At 37.8% G+C, this 18,812-nt stretch overlaps 1 protein-coding gene across 1 annotated transcript in view; it reads left to right on the forward strand.

Moving 5' to 3' along the window:
- LOC107036679 (clustered mitochondria protein homolog) overlaps positions 1-12,471 on the forward strand; it is a 13,237-nt gene extending 766 nt beyond the window's left edge. The window contains exons 2-5 of the mRNA XM_015254795.1: positions 4,379-5,046; positions 6,763-7,399; positions 8,817-9,349; positions 10,177-12,471. Coding sequence (XP_015110281.1) covers positions 4,379-5,046; positions 6,763-7,399; positions 8,817-9,349; positions 10,177-12,231 — 3,893 coding nt within the window. The 3' untranslated portion in view covers positions 12,232-12,471. The remainder of the gene's footprint in view (positions 1-4,378; positions 5,047-6,762; positions 7,400-8,816; positions 9,350-10,176) is intronic.
- The last annotated feature ends 6,341 nt before the right edge of the window (positions 12,472-18,812 follow it).

Consider the following 18,812-nt stretch of genomic DNA (forward strand, 5'->3'; position numbering starts at 1 on the left):
ATTTTTTTTTGGTTTTTGAGATCGAGATTTTTTTTAGTTTTGGGACGGAGGGGGTTGAGGGGGTGGGGGTGGGGATTTGGATCTTGGTGTGGGCTTCGAGACCCCACGGGCTCGCTCAGATGACTCTGGGAGACGAACATGTGCTCGGTGAGGTTTTGTGATTTATTGCATGTGAATTTGGGTTTGGAGCAGGGTCTACTCGGTTTTCGCGAGTTTTTTAGTTGAGGTTGTTGAGTGTTGTGGATGCGGGATGGGTCTGAATATATTTTTCAAAGATTTATTTATTTATTTAATTGGCCAGAAAATGTTGGAGTCATCGATCAATGAAAATGTGCTTTCAGTGAAAAATGAAAACGGATTTTCTGTTTGATTTTTTGAGAGAAGTTGTACGATTAATTTCTGCAGTAACAAACAGTTAATCGTTCATGTAAATAGATTTTCTGTTTGATTATTTACGAGAAATTCTCATGAATTCTTCATTGATTTTTATCCACTTCTGGAACAATCAAACCACAAAAAATTCTGAACATTCATCAATAAATTTGTGTATTTTATTTTTTAGTACAAAAGTTCAAACAAATGCTATCGTCTCTAATTTTTCAAGAATCATTCTTCCCATTTTATGCATTAAAAAATCTCATTCTTATTTAAAAATTCCCAAATTTAGTTTTTATTATCCAGGTTTCATTAAAAATTATTGAAAAATTACATGACTAACAAAGATTATGAAAAAATTCAAAGATATCCGCAAAAGGATGTTTGAGGTCTACAGACACCCCAACACCATCTTCCAAATTTTCCAATTAATTTTTTTCCATAACAAAAATTGAAGCCCTCATTTTCATCTTTCTCTACAGGTTTTGATCCTCTAGTAAATCAATCAATCAATAAAAAAAACAGCGGTTCATTTATCAATTTTCCACTCTCTGAATACGAAAAAAAAATAATATCAACATGTATTTAATTTTTTGCAAAAAAGTTCAATCAAACTCATTCCCCCGACCTGTCCAATGAGAAAGAGAAAACATTTCCTGACCAAATATTTGAATTTTCAAGTACGATAATCCCCCACAATCCTCACTCCACCGATAAAAAAATTAATAATTAATGTCGTAGCAAAGATAAAAGTCATTTACCGCATACGATTGACCGATGGGGTGTCCCTTACGATCTTTGACCCGTCCTCCGGTTGAAAAATACGTTTGTTCACCAATTTAATCTCTCCATCTTGTCTTTCTATCCACTCCGTGAGTGAGTAAAAAACAGAAAAAATAAACGAGAAGAGTAAATAGCCTAGATTGTGAATTTAGAAGCCGATAAGTATATAACAGGAATACAATGTGGACTCGGTGGGAATGAAAAGGGAGAGGAGCAGAGGTGATAACACGAGGGTTATCTACTCCCTGGATGTCTGTTTGCATCTGCAACCCCAGCCTCCTATTTTTCCAACAGCTTTCTTCACTCTTCCATCAATTTTCATTCATAAACAATTCTATTGTTATCTGTAGAATTATTTTAACCTTCTCCTAAGATAACAAACTTAATTTCAACTTAAAAAATATTTGATAAGAAGTGGAAACACATTTTGTTAAGATTTTTTCAAAAGAATACTCAGCGATGATAATTGGTATTAAAAATTCTAGAGGCTCAAGAGGTGATTTTCCGCGCCTAGAACAAAAAATTTAAGGCCCGGGTGTACCATCTTTCGAATGTTATCTGGATTTTTCTTAGCTTTCGTAATCCAAAATTATCAATTGAGTGGTACATCATGTAGAAATTCCCAAAAATTATGATAGAATGATAAAAAAAATAGAAGAAATTCGGAACTTTTTCAAAGAGCGTTTTTAATTGAGATTCAGAATGAGTTGAAAAATGTGGAAATTACAAATATCTGATTCGCTGGCAAATTATCTATCAGCTGTCATTTTCCATGGTAGATAACAAAACACTAACTCCTCATGGGAAGTGACAGCTAGGTATCTCAATTTTCAAAACAGTGGTACGTAGTCATCTGCCATTTTTATGTGATAAAAGTGTGATTAAAAAATTCTCCAAAATATTACAACTTTTTTCAAAGAGCCTTTTCCGTAATAAATGTCTCTGTGCAGTGTGGAAAAAGATTTACGAAATCAGTCTTCCCCCTGCATAATATTGAGTGACAGGCCGCCATTTGTCACCGTAAATCAGATACATTTTTGAATTTCTTGTTATTCAACTTATTCTGAATATAAATTAAAAATGCTCTTTGAAAAAATTAAAAATTTCTTCTACTTTTTTTTGATTATTCATTCATAATTTTTCAAAACAAAATCTATGCGCACGCTCTCGCACGCGCTGATCTATTCATTTGTTGAAATGAAGAAATGGAATTCATTAAATTTCATTTTCTCATGAATACCTTATAAATATTGATAATGAATCAAAGAAAATTCGACTAATGATTGAAGTGAATAGCGAAGTAGAGTAAAAGAATCTATAAAGAATTTTTCATTTTCAATTAATTATCTTCAATTTTTTTAAATAATCGGTCTCCATAAAAGGACTTCTGCATGATGCAGGACTCAATTGACAATTTTAGATGACTAAAGATGAAAAAAACATCGAGATAACGTTCGAAAGATAGTATACCCGGGCCTTAATTTAAAAATTTGGAAATCATGATGGAAAGTGATTTTAGAGGCAGGAGGAATAAAATGAGGAATGAAGTATTGAATAAACGAATGTTTTTTCTGTTTCCTTAAATGTTCAATTATATTGACAATTAATTATCATAAGAAAATTATGTTGAGACATTTCGTAGAGAATTTGATCAGCTACAAGAAAGGAATTTTGACATTTCCTCCCAAAATCTCTTGTCAATCACGTATTAATTACCAATCAAAAATCACTTATTAGTGAAATTATTCTCTAATATGAGTATTATTGTACTCCTTGAGTGTCTGTTCGCGTCTGCTAACCTCTGACTTCATTCATAAACAATTCTATTGTTATCTGTAGCACCATTTTAACCTTCTCCCAAGCTAACAAACTTAATTTCAACCGCAAAAATATATGTCAAGAAAAGAAAACAATTTTTTTCTGGATACGATCATTTAAAAATGATTTTCTTCGATGAAAATTCCTATTAAGAATTCTCGAGGCTTCAGACCACATTTCCTATCCATAAAATATACATCTTAAAATGTAATAATTGTTATAAAAATTAATTTCAAGTTTAGGAGCAAGTTTACCTCCCGAAACTACTTGTTCAGGAAATATTTCCATGACTAAAAAAAATGCCATCATTTCAGTTTTGGTCTTAATTTTTGTTGAGAGAAAGTACCGGTGTCTTGCTAACTGAGGAGCAAACATATTACCCCACTAATATATTTCATTATTGCACAGTCTGGATTCAGCTTCCATGCGGGGTGAAAAGTAAATTAACATTCGAGACGCCACAGACATCTCACAAATGCTTTTCCAATCGATAAAAATAGAGTTCCCCCGGCATTTGAGTACGCACTATTTACATTGGTCGCTTCTTATTTATAAATGTTGTCGTACTCCGATGCAAGTGTGATGGCTCCATCATTCATCACTCCAAATAATTGCATCAACTGCAAAACTCAATTGTCTTATCATCTTGACGATTTTCCGTCACAAATTCTTGAAATTATGAGCAGAAAAACTGGACTTTGAGGGGAATGAACACCATTTTGGGAGAAAGCCGGAAAAATTTCTTATTCCAAACGGAACAAGTGGACAATGGCATTTTTTAAATAAATGAGTCCAGTAATTGTTGCTAATAAATTGGCAATTTGCTTCTGAATGGTTATTTTGCACATCATTTCCTTCTATCATGTATAATTCACTGTTCTTTTCATTTTATTAAATTGAATAAGATTTCTTTTTGACTAATTTTGTCAGATTTTTAACTTAGTTGAATGTTATCATCATCATTATTCTTATTATCCCTCTCTTCTATACAAACGATTGTCTTTTTTACGGTTCTATCTCTCCCCTCAGCTCTTCGATATCATGTTAAGAGAAAAGTTTTATTTATACATACTTGAATGAATTTGAAACATCACATTTGAAGAAACCATCTTCATTCAGGAAGAATTGAAGGAAAACATACACACCTCCGTAGGACACGGTTTAAAAATTGCATTTTCGAACGTTTTGGATCATAATGGGTCCATATAACACGAAAACTCCAAAACTTGAATTTGAATGATTACAATGCTTTCATTTGGAAGCAATGCAGCCCATTTTGACCCGATCATCCCCAAGATACGAGATAAAATCGAATTCCTCAAGAAAAATCATTAAAAACCATTAATTTTTTCTACCCAATCCTGAAAAAATAATTTTGTAATTAATAAAACTGATTTTCCAGATGATGCACATAAGGACGAGGGCTCCGGCACAGCCTCAACGGAGGTCCTGGAGAAAGGGGAGGTAGAGGCGACGAAAGAGTGTGAGAAAGAGAAGAGCGAAAAAGAGAAGGACAACGATGAAAAAGAGAAGGATGGAAACGATCAGGAGGTTGTCTTCATTCAGGACATGGGTTTCACAGTGAAAATAGTGAGTCCCGGTGCTGAGCCCTTCGACATTCAGGTGTCCTCCATGGAGCTCGTCCAGGAGATTCACCAACTGCTCATGGATAGAGAGGACACGTGTCACAGAACGTGTTTCTCACTTCAACTGGACGGTAACACCCTGGACAATTTTGCAGAGTTGAAGAACATCGAGGGCCTGAAGGAGGGCTCGATAATCAAGGTAGTGGAGGAGCCCTACACGATGAGGGAGGCGAGGATTCACGTGAGACATGTCAGGGATCTCCTGAAGAGTGTCGATCCGGCTGATGCCTACAACGGGGTTGAGTGCAGCAGTTTGAGTTTTTTGAATGTCGTTACCAATGGGGACATTCTGGAGAAGAAGAAGACGAGGGCTGATGCTGTTGACTGCACACCACCTGATTATATTATTCCGGGGGGCAAGGAGAGGCCTCTTTTGCCACTCCAGCCACAGGCCAAGGAACAGAAGTGTCCTCCTTGTCTTAAGGTGAGGATCAGACATCGAGAGAATCATAAATACTGTAGAATACTTACGTATCTATCCTTTATTTTTGTATCGGTGTTAATTTTGCAGTAGCCGATGGTTCAGTCGTGGGCACGTTGTTTTTTTCACGGGGTTTTTTGTGTTATGGAGAGCGTTTCCAGTGATATTTTACTTTTAATTTGGAATAAATAAAGATTGGGGTGTTGTTCTGAAGAGGATCTCCATTGAAGATCGAAACGTTGACAAGCAAAATTTGATCTTTGTTGTTTTTTACTGACAGCCGCCAGGCCAATTAATATAAATTCACAAGTATTATGATACGGTCGAAGAATATAATCACTGGAAAATCATCAGTTTTAAGGATATCCGAGTATTTTCGCTATTTTTTCTTCAGTTAAGGCCCGGGTGTGCTGTCTTTTGAATGCTATCGGGATTTTTTTTATCTTTCGTAATCCAAAATTGTCAATTGAGTGGTACATCATGTAGAAATTCCCAAAAATTATGATAGAATGATTAAAAAAATAGAAAAAATTCTGAACTTTTTCAAAGATCGTTTTTAATTGAGATTCAGAATGAGTTGAAAAAAGTGGAAATTACAAATATCTGATTCGCTGTGGCAAATTATCTATTAGCTGTCATTTTCCATGGTGGATAACAAAACACTAACTCCTCATGGGAAGTGACAGCTAGGTATCAGATACATTTTTCAATTTCTTGTTATTCAACTTATTTTGAATATAAATTAAAAATGCTCTTTGAAAAAATTAAGAATTTTTTCTACTTTTTTAAAATTATTCATTCATAATTTTTCCGAACGGAGGTTTCCGAAAGTTTAAACAATCGCAATTATTTATTTATAAACAACAAATGTTGATTTAAACAACAAATGTTAATGACGCGGAATATGCATGATTTTTTTCAATTTTTCCTCACTCAATTTAATTGACAAGTTTGATGAATAAACTGTAAAAGATACTTGGATAAGTCAATTGTTAATAGGACTCATCAATTTTAAATTATTAAATTAATCACCAATTGAATATCCTAATTCCGAATTATTTTATCAGTCAATATTGAGTTCAGAGAATTGCCGATTATTTGCTTAATCGAAAATGCCTTCTAGGAAATTGAGAAATATTTACTCAATAGTCAATTTACAATTCCATATTATCAATTATTCAATTCATAATTCATTGAAAATTTAAATAATCAGTTATTTTGTAATTTCCAAATCTCAACCCAAATATTAGGGGAGAGTGAGACAAAATCAGCGGGGCAAAATGAAACTGCCGAAAATCGACTATTTGACACAATTCACGCAAAAAAAATTGATTTCATCAACTTTTGTTTACCTTTTTTTATTATTGGCAGTACTGATGAGAATAATAATTCCCGATCCAGTAGAAAAGGTAAAGATAGATAGCGATAGGATAGAGATAGAGAGCAATAGTTTTACTGTTCGATTCTTCTCATCAAGAAAATTAATTAAAAAAACCCCGAAAAATTGGGCCGAGGAAATTCTATAAAAAATATCTCAATAGAATAAGTTCTCTAGAAAAATCGAATCATATTGACTTTTTCTACAAAATATTTTCTACTCACCATTTCAACAGAATCGCCCAAAAAGCAGTGGAAAATTCAATAGAAATCCAACAGAATTCACTGGGTTTTTCACTGAAATTTGTTCATATACCTAATTGTTGGGAACCTTCCTTCCAGGTATTAACAACCTCAGGCTGGAATCCGCCTCCAGGCCACCGCAAGCTCCACGGCGATCTCATGTACCTCCAAGTGATAACTCTCGAGGACAAGCAGTACTACCTGACCGCCTGTGCCCGAGGCTTCTTCGTCAATCAATCGACCAAAGAGACCTTCAATCCGAAGCCAGCCACCCCCTCCCATCTCTGTCACAGTCTCATCGAGCTCCTGAATCAGCTATCCCCCGCCTTCAAGCGAGGCTTCACAGCGATGCAGCGTCGCAGGACTCAGCGTCATCCCTTCGAGAGGGTCGCAACACCCTATCAACTCTACGCCTGGTCTGCACCCCAGACTGAGCACACCATCGACGCCATCAGGGCTGAGGACACTTTCTCAGCTAAATTGGGGTACGAGGAGCATATCCCGGGGCAGACGAGGGATTGGAACGAAGAGCTGCAGACGACTAGGGAATTACCCAGGAAAAATCTGCCAGAGCGACTGCTGAGGGAGAGGGCCATCTTCAAGGTTCACTCTGACTTTGTTGCTGCTGCCACTCGAGGGGCTGTTGCTGTCATCGATGGAAACGTCATGGCCATTAATCCAGGGGAGGAGGCCAAGATGCAGATGTTTATCTGGAACAATATCTTCTTCTCTTTAGGTGAGAATCTCTTCATTTTTTGGCGAAAAATATGAATCTATTAGGCTGAAGGCTCTCGGGCAATGACCATTTGTAAGAATGTACGGTTCTTGCAATAAATAACGTTAAAAAATGAGTTACGAATCCATTTTAGTGAAAATGTGAATTGAAATATAATAGAAATATAAGTAAACGTAAATTAGCTGCTGTCGGGGGTATTTTATTTAATCTGAAATGTTCTCCAATTGCCATCCAGTTTTACATAGTTCTGGAGCCTCCAAAAATTATGATTGTACAATCGAAAAAACGTTGAAAAAATAGGGGAGATGTTCAGAGAGCTTTTTGAGTAATATTGGGAGATAAACCCAATAGGGAGGAAATTTCAAATTAATAATTTAGTTTATCTAATGGCAGTGGCAGGCAGATTGTTACTTGCCATGATAGATTATCCATTTGCAATTGCCTCTATCGAATTTATTTCTTAATCTCTACTAAAAAAGCTCTTTAAAAATGTTCAGTTTTTTTTCTATTGTTTTTTATTGTACAATCATAATTTTTAGGGGCTTCTGTGTGATGTAAAATCCAATGGGAATTGTGATATATTTGAGCAGATCCACGCCAAATCAACAGGACAAAAAAGAGGGCGATTAGAATGGCGATTTTCCAAAATTTTTGAAAAAAGAACAATCGAAAAATATGGATAATTGAGGGAGTTGTGATCTCTTTGAAAATTGCTAGTTTTTAAAAATTATCAATAAAAAAAAATTAAATAAAAAAATTAAAATTAAAAATTTTCAATCAAATGTCAAGAATTCTCTAATTATACAATGGAAACACATTTTTCAAAGAGCCTTCATTTGTTGGTAATTGAGAATTTAATTGAATTGACTCATTTATAATTATTCAATTGAATATTCACTTATTTCCCCGATTCTTCAATATTAAAAGAATTTCCAACCTACATTGATCAAGGTTTAAATATAGTAATCGAAATTTAGAAATATGGAACTATAAATTTTTAAGTAGATAATACTAAATTTCTTATGAGGGATTTCCGGTTCTCCAAATAATCGTGAATCTTCCTAACTCAATCACTGATTAATGAATAATTCAAAATTTTACCATTTAAATTGATGATTAAAATTAAAATTAATAAAAAATGATATCAACTAATTGACTACTTAATAATTTAACAGTAATTATAATTTATGGATATGGCTATCCCTGGCGTCGATCTGCTCATTTTATTTATTTATTTTTCTTTTGAAAATGAAAAAACAACCGAGATAACGTTCTCTGGAGAAAAGAGACTCAGGAAAAGAAGAGAACACTCGCCCTGTGCTCGTAAAAATTCAAAAATTCATCATAACCAAATTCCTGAATCCAAAGAAAGTTCCAACCAACTGAGTCCCAGCCTCTAATTGATTTTTTCCTCCAGGTTTTGACGTTCGTGATCACTACAAAGAGCTCGGTGGTGACGCAGCAGCCTTCGTAGCACCTCGCAACGACCTTCAAGGGGTCAGAGTCTACGCAGCAGTCGACCTGCCTGGTCTCTACACCCTGGGAACAGTTGTAATTGACTACAGGGGCTACAGAGTCACAGCCCAGTCCATAATCCCAGGAATCCTCGAGCGAGAGCAGGAGCAATCTGTCGTCTACGGCTCGATAGACTTTGGAAAGACAGTCCTGACTCATCCGAAGTACCTGGAGTTGCTCAACAAAGCTGGACAGCAGCTGAAAATCCTCCCTCACAAGGTCATCAACGATGCAAACGAGGAGATTGAACTCTGCTCCAGTGTGGAATGCAAGGGGATCATCGGGAACGACAGCAGACACTATGTTTTGGATCTACTGAGGACCTTCCCACCTGATGTCAACTTCCTGAAGCTTGAGGGTGTTGAGTTGAGCAAGGAGGCACGAGCCCTGGGCTTCCCGGTTGAACATAAACATCGATTGGCTTGTCTAAGACAGGTGAGTTGCGAAAATGAGAGTCATTTTTTGTCATAGGTAGATCAAATTTAATTCTTGCATGAAGCTCATTTTTCCCTAATTTCTTATATTTCTTATATTCTTATATTTTCCCTAATATATTATTTTAAGATTTTGAAGACCTTAAAATAAGATCTTAACTTGAAGCCTGATCGATTACATAGATCTGAAAACGAATAATTAGTGCAAAAAAAATTTTTTTTATTGTTCGTTCACCCGAAAACGCTTAAAATGCTAAAAACAGTCCAGGGCCTCTAATTTTTGAGCTACAAAAGATTTTTTTTTCAAAATTTTCGAAAAAATGTGTAGAACGACAATCACGAGTCAGTTTTTTTGGAATTCGACTCCTACACAGCTGATTTCCGTTTTTTTTATGTAAAAAAAGTCACAATTGTGTAAAAAAAATACAAAAAAAGAAAATTTAGCCATGTGAGAGGCGAATTTAAAAAAAACTCGCTCATAATTGTTATTCCCCATATTTTTGGACTGTTTTTGGCATTTTAAGCATTTTCGGGCAAACGAACAATAAGAAAAATTAGTTTTGCACTAATTATTCATTTTCAGAGCTATATAATCGATCTTCAACGTATGAAAAGTCTCACTCCAATAACCCACGACTTTTAACTCATAGTAGTCTCCCCTTAAGGCTGCAAATTGAGATTTAAAAATAAAAATGAATCCATGGAACTCCCCATTCCTCCAGTACCATAAATCTCAAAAATTCCTACAAACATTAGCCTCCCCCGTTACACAACTCTCGCCCCCCAACCTCTCGACCCCACTGACCCCCTAAAATCTCAAATTTCCAGGAGCTCATCGACTCCTTCGTGGAGGCCCGCTACGTCCAATTCATAAAGCACGCAGCAGTGCACCTGCAGCATTTAACGACCTCCAAGCTCTCGCAGAAGCCGAAGGACTCCACAGACCCGCCGAAGCCCTCCCCAGACGCGAAGCCCCCGCAGGACGCCAAGCCCCTCCCAATCGACTCAAACAAGGAGACCACCACCTCGATCGAGGCGGACGAGGCCAAGAAGATCGTCGAGAGCATAACCGACTCCATCACCGGAGGTGAGAAGCAGGAGCTCGAGGAATCTACCAAAGAGATAGTGAAGCGTGCAGCAGCGGCGGTGGGCTCCCTCCGAGAGGCTGAATTCGACGTCAAGTTCAACCCCGACGTCTTCTCCCCAGGGGTGAAGCACCCCGACCAATCCGGGGACGCCCTGAAGAAGCAGAGACAGCTGGTGATCGACGCCGCCGACTTTCTGCTGACAGTCCAGCTGCCGACGTTCATCCGAGAGTGCCTGGACCACACAGCAGCAGCGATGGACGGCACAACCCTCGTAGAAGCCCTCCACGGTCGTGGCATCAACGTCAGATACCTGGGTAAACTCGCCGCAATGTTGGCAGCAGTTCCCCAACTCAAATACCTCCACAAGATCGCAGTCTCCGAGCTGATTCTGCGCTCCTCCAAGCACATCTTCACGTCGTACATGCAGGGAACCGAGCTGATGTCCCTGTCAGCCTCGATCTCCCACTTCCTGAACTGCCTCCTCTCCTCCTCGCAGTTCGTCCACCCCCAGCTGAACCTGGAGGAGCTGCAAAGCAAGACAGCAAAGCGCAGGAACAAGCGCAAGGGCAGGGCCAACGGTCCCCAGCAGTCGGAGGTCGAGTGGGCGTCGCTGACACCCAAGTCCCTCTGGCAGCAAATCAAGACGGATCTCAAGTCTTACTACGACTGGGAGACCCCATTCCCCGAGTCCTTCGACGCCACCATCGACCACTTTGACCTCCAGAAGATCTCGCTGCTGAGGAATTTCTGCGTGAAGACTGGCATTCAGATTCTCCTGAGAGAGTACAACTTCGAGAACAAGAACAGGGCGACCTTCTTCGAGGAGGACATCCTCAACATATTCCCAGTGGTCAAGCATATCAACCCCCGGGCGTCTGATGCCTACAACTTTTATACGACAGGACAGAGCAAGATACAGCAGGGCTATCTCAAGGATGGCTACGAGCTCATAAGTGAGGCTCTCAATCTCCTGAATAATGTTTACGGGGCGATGCACCCCGAGATCGCTCAGTGTCTCAGAATGCTTGCGAGACTCAACTACATCATGGGAGACCACGGGGAGGCCCTCGCCACCCAGCAGAAGGCTGTCCTCATGAGCGAGAGGGTCAATGGAATCGATCATCCCTACACGATCACTGAGTACATCCACCTGGCGCTCTACTCGTTCGCCAATGGCCAGGTCTCGGTGTCTCTGAGACTGCTCTATCGAGCCCGATATCTGGCTCTCCTTGTCTGCGGTGAGGACCACCCAGAGGTCGCCCTCATCGACAGCAACATCTCTCTGATCCTTCACGCTGTTGGAGAGTACGAGCTGTCTCTCAGATTTCTCGAGCACGCACTGTCTCTTAATCTCAGATATCATGGCCCTCGGTCTCTCAAGGTCGCTGTCTCGTACCATCTGGTGGCGAGAACGCAAAGCTGCATGGGAGACTTCAGAGCTGCCCTCAATAATGAGAAGGAGACGTATGCCATTTACAAACAACAGCTCGGGGAGGAGCACGAGAAGACCAGGGAGAGCTCTGATTGTCTCAGACACTTGACACAACAGGCTGTTGTTCTGCAGAAGAAGATGAATGAGATTTACACTGGCAAGAGTGGAGTCTCACTTCCACCCATTCAGATACAGCCACCGTCTATGGGAAGCGTTCTTGACATGCTCAATGTCATCAATGGAATTCTCTTTGTGCAGATCAGCCAGCAGGATATTGAGAATCTCAAGGCTGAGATTGAGAAGAGGCAGAAGGAACAGGGGGAGGGGAAGGAGAGGGAGAAGATCGAGGAGATTGAGAGCTGAGTTTGATCGGGGGGAGAGTGAGAGGCAGATTTCGAGGGGTTCTAAATCACTCAGTGAACGGATTCAGCCCCAAGCGATGGGATTCACCCAGGAATCAGGGATTTTTGGGGAAATTAAAAAATTATGGTTTGGTTTAAAGGGTGCCACGTTTCGATAAATATACGCGCAAGAAAAAATTTAAAGGAGCTCTGTACTTTTGGATATTTTCAGTTTTTTAATTTTTCAACTAAATTGCATGGAGAAAATTTGAAAAAATTCATACCCAGTCAGTATTATTCTAAATTAAATTTCACAAAATATTGAGATTTTTTCAGATTTCCCTCTTATAAATAAATAGTAAAACTTGTTTGCAAAGCGGTGGATTATTTTTTATGAGGTGTGAAGAAAATTCTTCATTTTTTCACATCTAATGAAAAAAAATTCAGATTTTAATCTTTGATTAAAATGGAAATGTTGATTTTCACATAAGACACTGGGTTAAATTCTGATTTTTAAACATTTGTTCTTTGAAAAACCAAAACGATAATTAAATTGAGAAAAAAATAGGATTCTGAATCTAATCGAGTTTTCTGCAAGTTTTTTGCTTTTTTAAAATAATTTTTGAATTTACAGTAGACTCTCGATAACTGTCACTATTCCGGGAATTTCTCGGTTTCGAGCGTTTTTCGCGGAACGTAAACATCCGCCACTCGCACGCCTCGATTCCTTGCAGTTTTCCCTAAACTCCGCCCCTAATCGTGACACGCGCTCAGGGAGCCTATTCGTGATCGCAACGTAGATGTGGGAGCCACCAAGTGGTCTCTGACCTACTACCCTTGGCGTGCAACCAATGAGAGTCTGATGACTGAACCAATGATGGGTGTCAACCAATGAGATCACGAAAAATCCAGAGATCTCATTGGTTGCCCGCCAAGAGTAGTTAGGTCAGAGACCACTTGGTGGCTCCCACATCTACGTTGCGATCACGAATTCTCAAGTTTGAGGTGAACGAATTTGTGAACGGAAGTGGCTCCGTTCACGTATCGCGTTGGAGAACAAGTTTTCGTAAACGAATCCTTGATCCACATGTGGATGTCGTTTTCGATTCGCACGTGAGGATACTCGTATAAGAATACACTTAACCTCTTCTGGAGAACGAAACATTAAACATTTTTTTGTTTGATTTTCATAATGAGAAGAAACGGAAAATGTAATGAAAAAAACTTGGAAAATTTGAGTCGAGGAAATTCTGTTCAAAATTTCTCAATAAAATAAGTTGTGTCGAAAAATTTAATACATTTTTCTATAGAACATTTTCTATTGAACATCTCAATAGAATCGGACGAAAACTAATAAAAAATTCTGCAGAAATCCAAGAGAAATATCTAGAAAATTCGCCAAGTTTTTCTTTTAAATTTGTTCATCCATATATTTCAGCTTCATCAGGCTCTATAAAGAAATAAAAAGCAAACGTGTTAAAAATTGCGCTAAAATTCTCAAAGAAATAATCACATCACAAATTTTAGTGCAATTTCCAACATGTTTGCTCTTCATTTCGTTGTAGAGCCTGATGAAGCTAAAATATATTTTTCATCTCGCTGTGCAAAAAAGTAACTTTTTAGGCACGCTTCGCCTAAAACGTCCCTTTTCCACAGATTGTGATGAACTAGTATATTTCGTAACGAGTGCAAAAAAGTGTTTTTTGGCGAGTGGGAGGTTTATATCACGAGCCGAAAGCGAGTGATATAATCCCACGAGCTAAAAAACATTTTTTCACGAGTTACGAACAATATTTTTCATCACAATGTGGCGGAAATTTGACTTTTAGGCACACGGAGCGAAAAGTTCACTTTTCGTCACAGCGTGATGAAAAATATCGTTCGATACTCGTGGGAAAAGTGTTTTTTGGCTCGTGGGAGGTTTATAGCACGAGCCGAAAAAACTCTTTTCCGCACGCCTAACGAAATGTACTATACCGAAACGTCGCATCCTTGACAATTAGATGATAATATTTTTATTTTCCCAAAAATCCCTCATTCCTGCGTTAGTTCTAAATCACTTGCGGACCTGGAGAATTTTTTGTTTATCGAGGGAGGGATGCTAACAGCTGTATAGATTAAAGTGTGAGGGAGGATTTATAATTTTGAAATCATGAGGGATTGAGGGGAGTAGCAGGTGTTTAGGGCATTTTTTACCCCATGAGTTGAGGGGAACCCATTTTTTTCGTCTTGAGGAGGGCGAGGAAGGGGAGGAGGGGAGACATAAATGATGTAAATAGTTTCGAGTTATGATCTAGGGTCATTGCGAGTCACTAAAAACTCAATGATAATATTTTTCTTTCTGGTGTTGCCTTTAGTATTAGCAACGATTTACGTTGAAATGGAAAAAAAATTCTTTTGACTCGTGTGACTGAAAAAATGATAAATGAATGGTGGAAGTTGAATGGGAAAATTTTTTTTGGGGCGATATAAGAGAGGGCAATCGCTTATTTTATTCTAGGTGATTGGGTAGAGAGGGGTGAAATTGTTGAGCGAGTGATTGTGGGCTTTTTCACGGATTACGGTCGCATGAGACTTTGGGAATTGGAATTTTCAATCATTGTTGGATTTTTTTAAATAGAGTGGCCGAATACTTCGCGAGGGCACTTCACGCTGATTCGTGCGCCCCCTTTTTAAGGCTCATCTCTTTTGTTTTAATTATGGTAGAATTGCAAATAGAGTAGTTGTGAATTGATGAGGGAGTTTTCGGGGGAATCTGTCGTGACAATTGATTCAATCGATTGATGTGCGCTTGGTAACGACTCCATGTATTAGGGGGGAAATTCCTGCTGTAAAATTCTGGTTCGAGACTAGAGTTGTGAATATGATCGTAATTTTTTTGTCGTAAATTGAATATTTTGACTATATGACTGATGTGGAAAGAAAAATATTCAATGTACGACAAAAAAATCATAAATTTGAATGAAAAATGTCATAAATTCACACGGTGAAGCTGAAATTTGACTCCATGCAGAAGCGAAAGGAAATTCCTGCTGTTAAATTCTGGTTCGAGAGTAGAGTTGTGAATATAATCGTCATTTTTTTCTCATAAATTGAATATTTTTACGATATGACTCATATAGACAGAAAAATAATCAATTTATGACCAAAAAAATCTTTAAAATTTAATGAAAAATTGCATAAATTCACACAGTGATGCTGAAATTTGACAGTAGCGAAGGGAAATTCCTGCTGTAAAATTCTGGTTCCGTACTGGATTTGTGAATATGATGATTTTTTTTGTCATAAATTGAATATTTTGACCATATGACTGATATAGAGAGAAAAATGTTCAGTTAATGACAACAAAAATCATAAAAATTGAATGCCATAAATTGAGTATTTTGACTATATGATTCATATCGACAGAAAAATAATCAATTTATGACAAAAAAAATCATAAAATTTTAATGAAAAATGACGTAAATTCACACCGTGATGCTGAAATTTGACTTCATGCAGTAGCCAAGGGAAATTCCTGCTATAAAAGTCTGGTTCCGGACTAGAGTTGTGAATGTAATCGTCATTACTTGTCATAAATTGAATATTTTGATCATGTGACTGTTATGAAGAGGAAATAAGATGGTCACATGAAATTTATGCTCCAAAAATGTCATAAATTTAAAGCGTTTTGCCGTTGCGCTACTGAATTTGCGTCAAATCAAGTATATAAATGCATAATGACGATCATAAAAAAATAGTTTTTCAATAACTCGAGATTGGCAGAGTAATTCAACAAATTATAAGTCATTCTCAGACTGTTTTTTTAAACTTCAGAATGAGATCAACTTCATTCAAGTCGTATCAAAATGATCTTCACCCCATAAACTTACATGTAAAGTGCCATCTCAAGCCGTAAGCTCCGCCCACCCACCAGATCCCCATATTTCTCCTTTAATTGGACCACGTGACGTCGAATACCGCAATTCCATTGGTCGGAAGGGTGATGGGGGAAATAATCTAGAAATCGCGGAGCGAAGTTGTAATTCGATAAAAAACACTTTTCGCGGAAGTTATTTTACGATTCATTCGGTAAAAAAACACATCTATGGATGCAAAAATGTTTTTATGGATGCACTGTTTTTTTTTCAAGAGCTAGAAATGGAAACCGCTCCAGGATTACTTGACTTGTTCGCTAATTCAGTAGCGAAGCGGTAAAACAATTTAATTCGACTCATCTCTCAGTTTCGTTTTTTAGGAATATCTCCGAATCTAAGAAAGATAGTGAAATTTTCGTCATGACCTTTTTCAATGCGCTCAATTCGCTCTACAAAAAAGGTTCCAACAAAAAATTTTGTATCTGCCTTAGATTCCGAGATATTCATTAAAGACTGACGAGTAGTCAAAATCGACTTGAACCGTTTTACCGCTTTGCTACTGAATTTTTCTTCAGCTTTTTGCTCCGTGCACGTGACGGTCACATGATGTGTGACAAAAAATTTGTCCCACTCTACTCCAGATCTTTTTCGATTGATTCTCCTTCCGAGATATTGATTCGGAGTGTTTACGAGCCGAAATGGGCTCAAAACCTCTATTTTTCCAGTGGAAATTTCCCTGGCCATCTCATGGCGAAAGTCATCCATTGAGTCTTCTACACATCTTCAAATCAACCAATAATGAATCCCAAAAGACAGTGGAAGTGATCCTCGTTTAATAATATAGTGCCGAAGAGTAGGTAATAGTTTCTAGTGATAGGAAAAATAGTCCTTAAGCAGTTATCGTTACCAATAAACAGGAAAAAAAAGTAAAAAAATCATTTCTAGCACAAAATAAAAAGCAAAACGAAAAATTGGGATTCAAAAGTTCTCGGAAGCCTAAGAATTTTTTTACTTTTTTTTTATCGATTCACTTTTTTAAAATTTCCTTGGAGTTGCGAGAGAACAAATGATAACGTTACTAGTTGAATAATATATCGCACCTGTTAGTAGTTACTATAGGAGTCGAAGGGATTAAAACTCGGTGAGTAGAAATGTAAGGAGTGAGAACAAACAATTCGAAGGACATGTGCGTAAATGAATGAAAAATTAGATAAATACCTGATTTTACGTCATATGAATATTATATATATACTCTGTTATATAATTTGGTAATGAGAACATTGTGAAAATGAACAATTACACCAATAAACGCCATTTTGTATGCAATTTGTGTATGATTTATTAAAATACTTGAGTGAGCAAGAATTTGTTTTTCATTGTTGTGGCTTGCGGATGGACGTCGCGTCTAGATTCAGCTTGACAATGTGACAAGACTTGTCCAATGTGAGAAGACCGAAATGCTTGCCAGCTCACAAGGATAAAAATTCTGGTTCCGGACTGGAGTTGTGAATATGGTCGTCATTTTTTTCCCATAAATTGAATATTTTGACCATATGACTGATATATGACGCCACGTGTCCGTAAGTCCGCTGCCTACGGCCGTTATGACAACATAGTATATTTCGTCATTAGGCAGAAGAAAATTGCAGGCGGCTGTAACGAAGATACAGCCGTAATTGTACGTGGATACGTCCATGATATTTCCTTCATTCTCGAATTTCCTAGAAACTCCTTGTATTCTCTCGAATTTTCTAGAAACTCCTTGAATTTTTTCGAAATTTCAAGAAACTTCTCAAATTACCTCGGAATGTCTAGAATTCCGATAGATGGCGCTTCACATAAGGACCTGTGACGGCTCAGCCGCCTCAGCAACTGAGTTACCCAATCTCAATTATTCTATTCTACGCCCTTCTCGTTTAATCACCACAGCAGTGGCATTATCATCTTTCGTACTTTGAATACTCTAAATAATTATCCCTAAGTGGACGATTTTATGTCGACATAAAATCGTAAATTTCAACCAATGACAGTCCTGGATTCGGAATACTCAACTAGCATTGGTTGAAATTTATGATTTTATGTCAACAGCGATGAATAAGTCATCTCCATTGTGAGAAAGTCAATCTCATTATCTATTGAGCTTTATTGGATTCTCCACTTTATTATTTGGAGCCCCCGGAAAGGCCAGTTGGGCCTGAAAAGATCCATTTTATTCTGAAGAGTTAAAAAAAACTACCAAAGACAATTGAATTAGTTTTGTCATTTAAGAATGCTGAATGAAACAAGTTAATGTCACGACAAAAGATGATGACGCGACGAATTCAATAGAGATGAATAAATAATGAGATTGACCCTTGTAAAATTCATCCCTTACACGGTATGACCCTTGCGAGGTATGAACCTCGTGACTTTTATCACCCTCGCGAGGCATTAATCTTCGCGAAGCTTCACGGTTTACGATTTTATCGTAACGTCGGCTTTTTTTTTTACATTTTTTACATTTATTACGTAAATACGCAGTATTCCCTAACCGGGTCGAAGCGATGTAAAATAACGATTAAAAAAAAAAATTATTACGTAAATTACGGGTTTTTTACGTCATGTAAAAACTGCGGTTATCGACAGATGGCCAATGCAGCATGACTTTCTCTCCGAAACTTCAAGATCATCGATATCAAGACATCTGCATGACCCATCCATCGATAAAAAAGATATCTCCATAAAAAACACTCGTCAGAGTCCGGAA

The sequence above is a fragment of the Diachasma alloeum genome, unplaced genomic scaffold, assembly GCF_001412515.2.
Source record: "Diachasma alloeum isolate Michigan unplaced genomic scaffold, Dall2.0 Dall_scaffold_00210, whole genome shotgun sequence".
In the NCBI taxonomy this organism is placed as follows: domain Eukaryota; kingdom Metazoa; phylum Arthropoda; class Insecta; order Hymenoptera; family Braconidae; genus Diachasma; species Diachasma alloeum.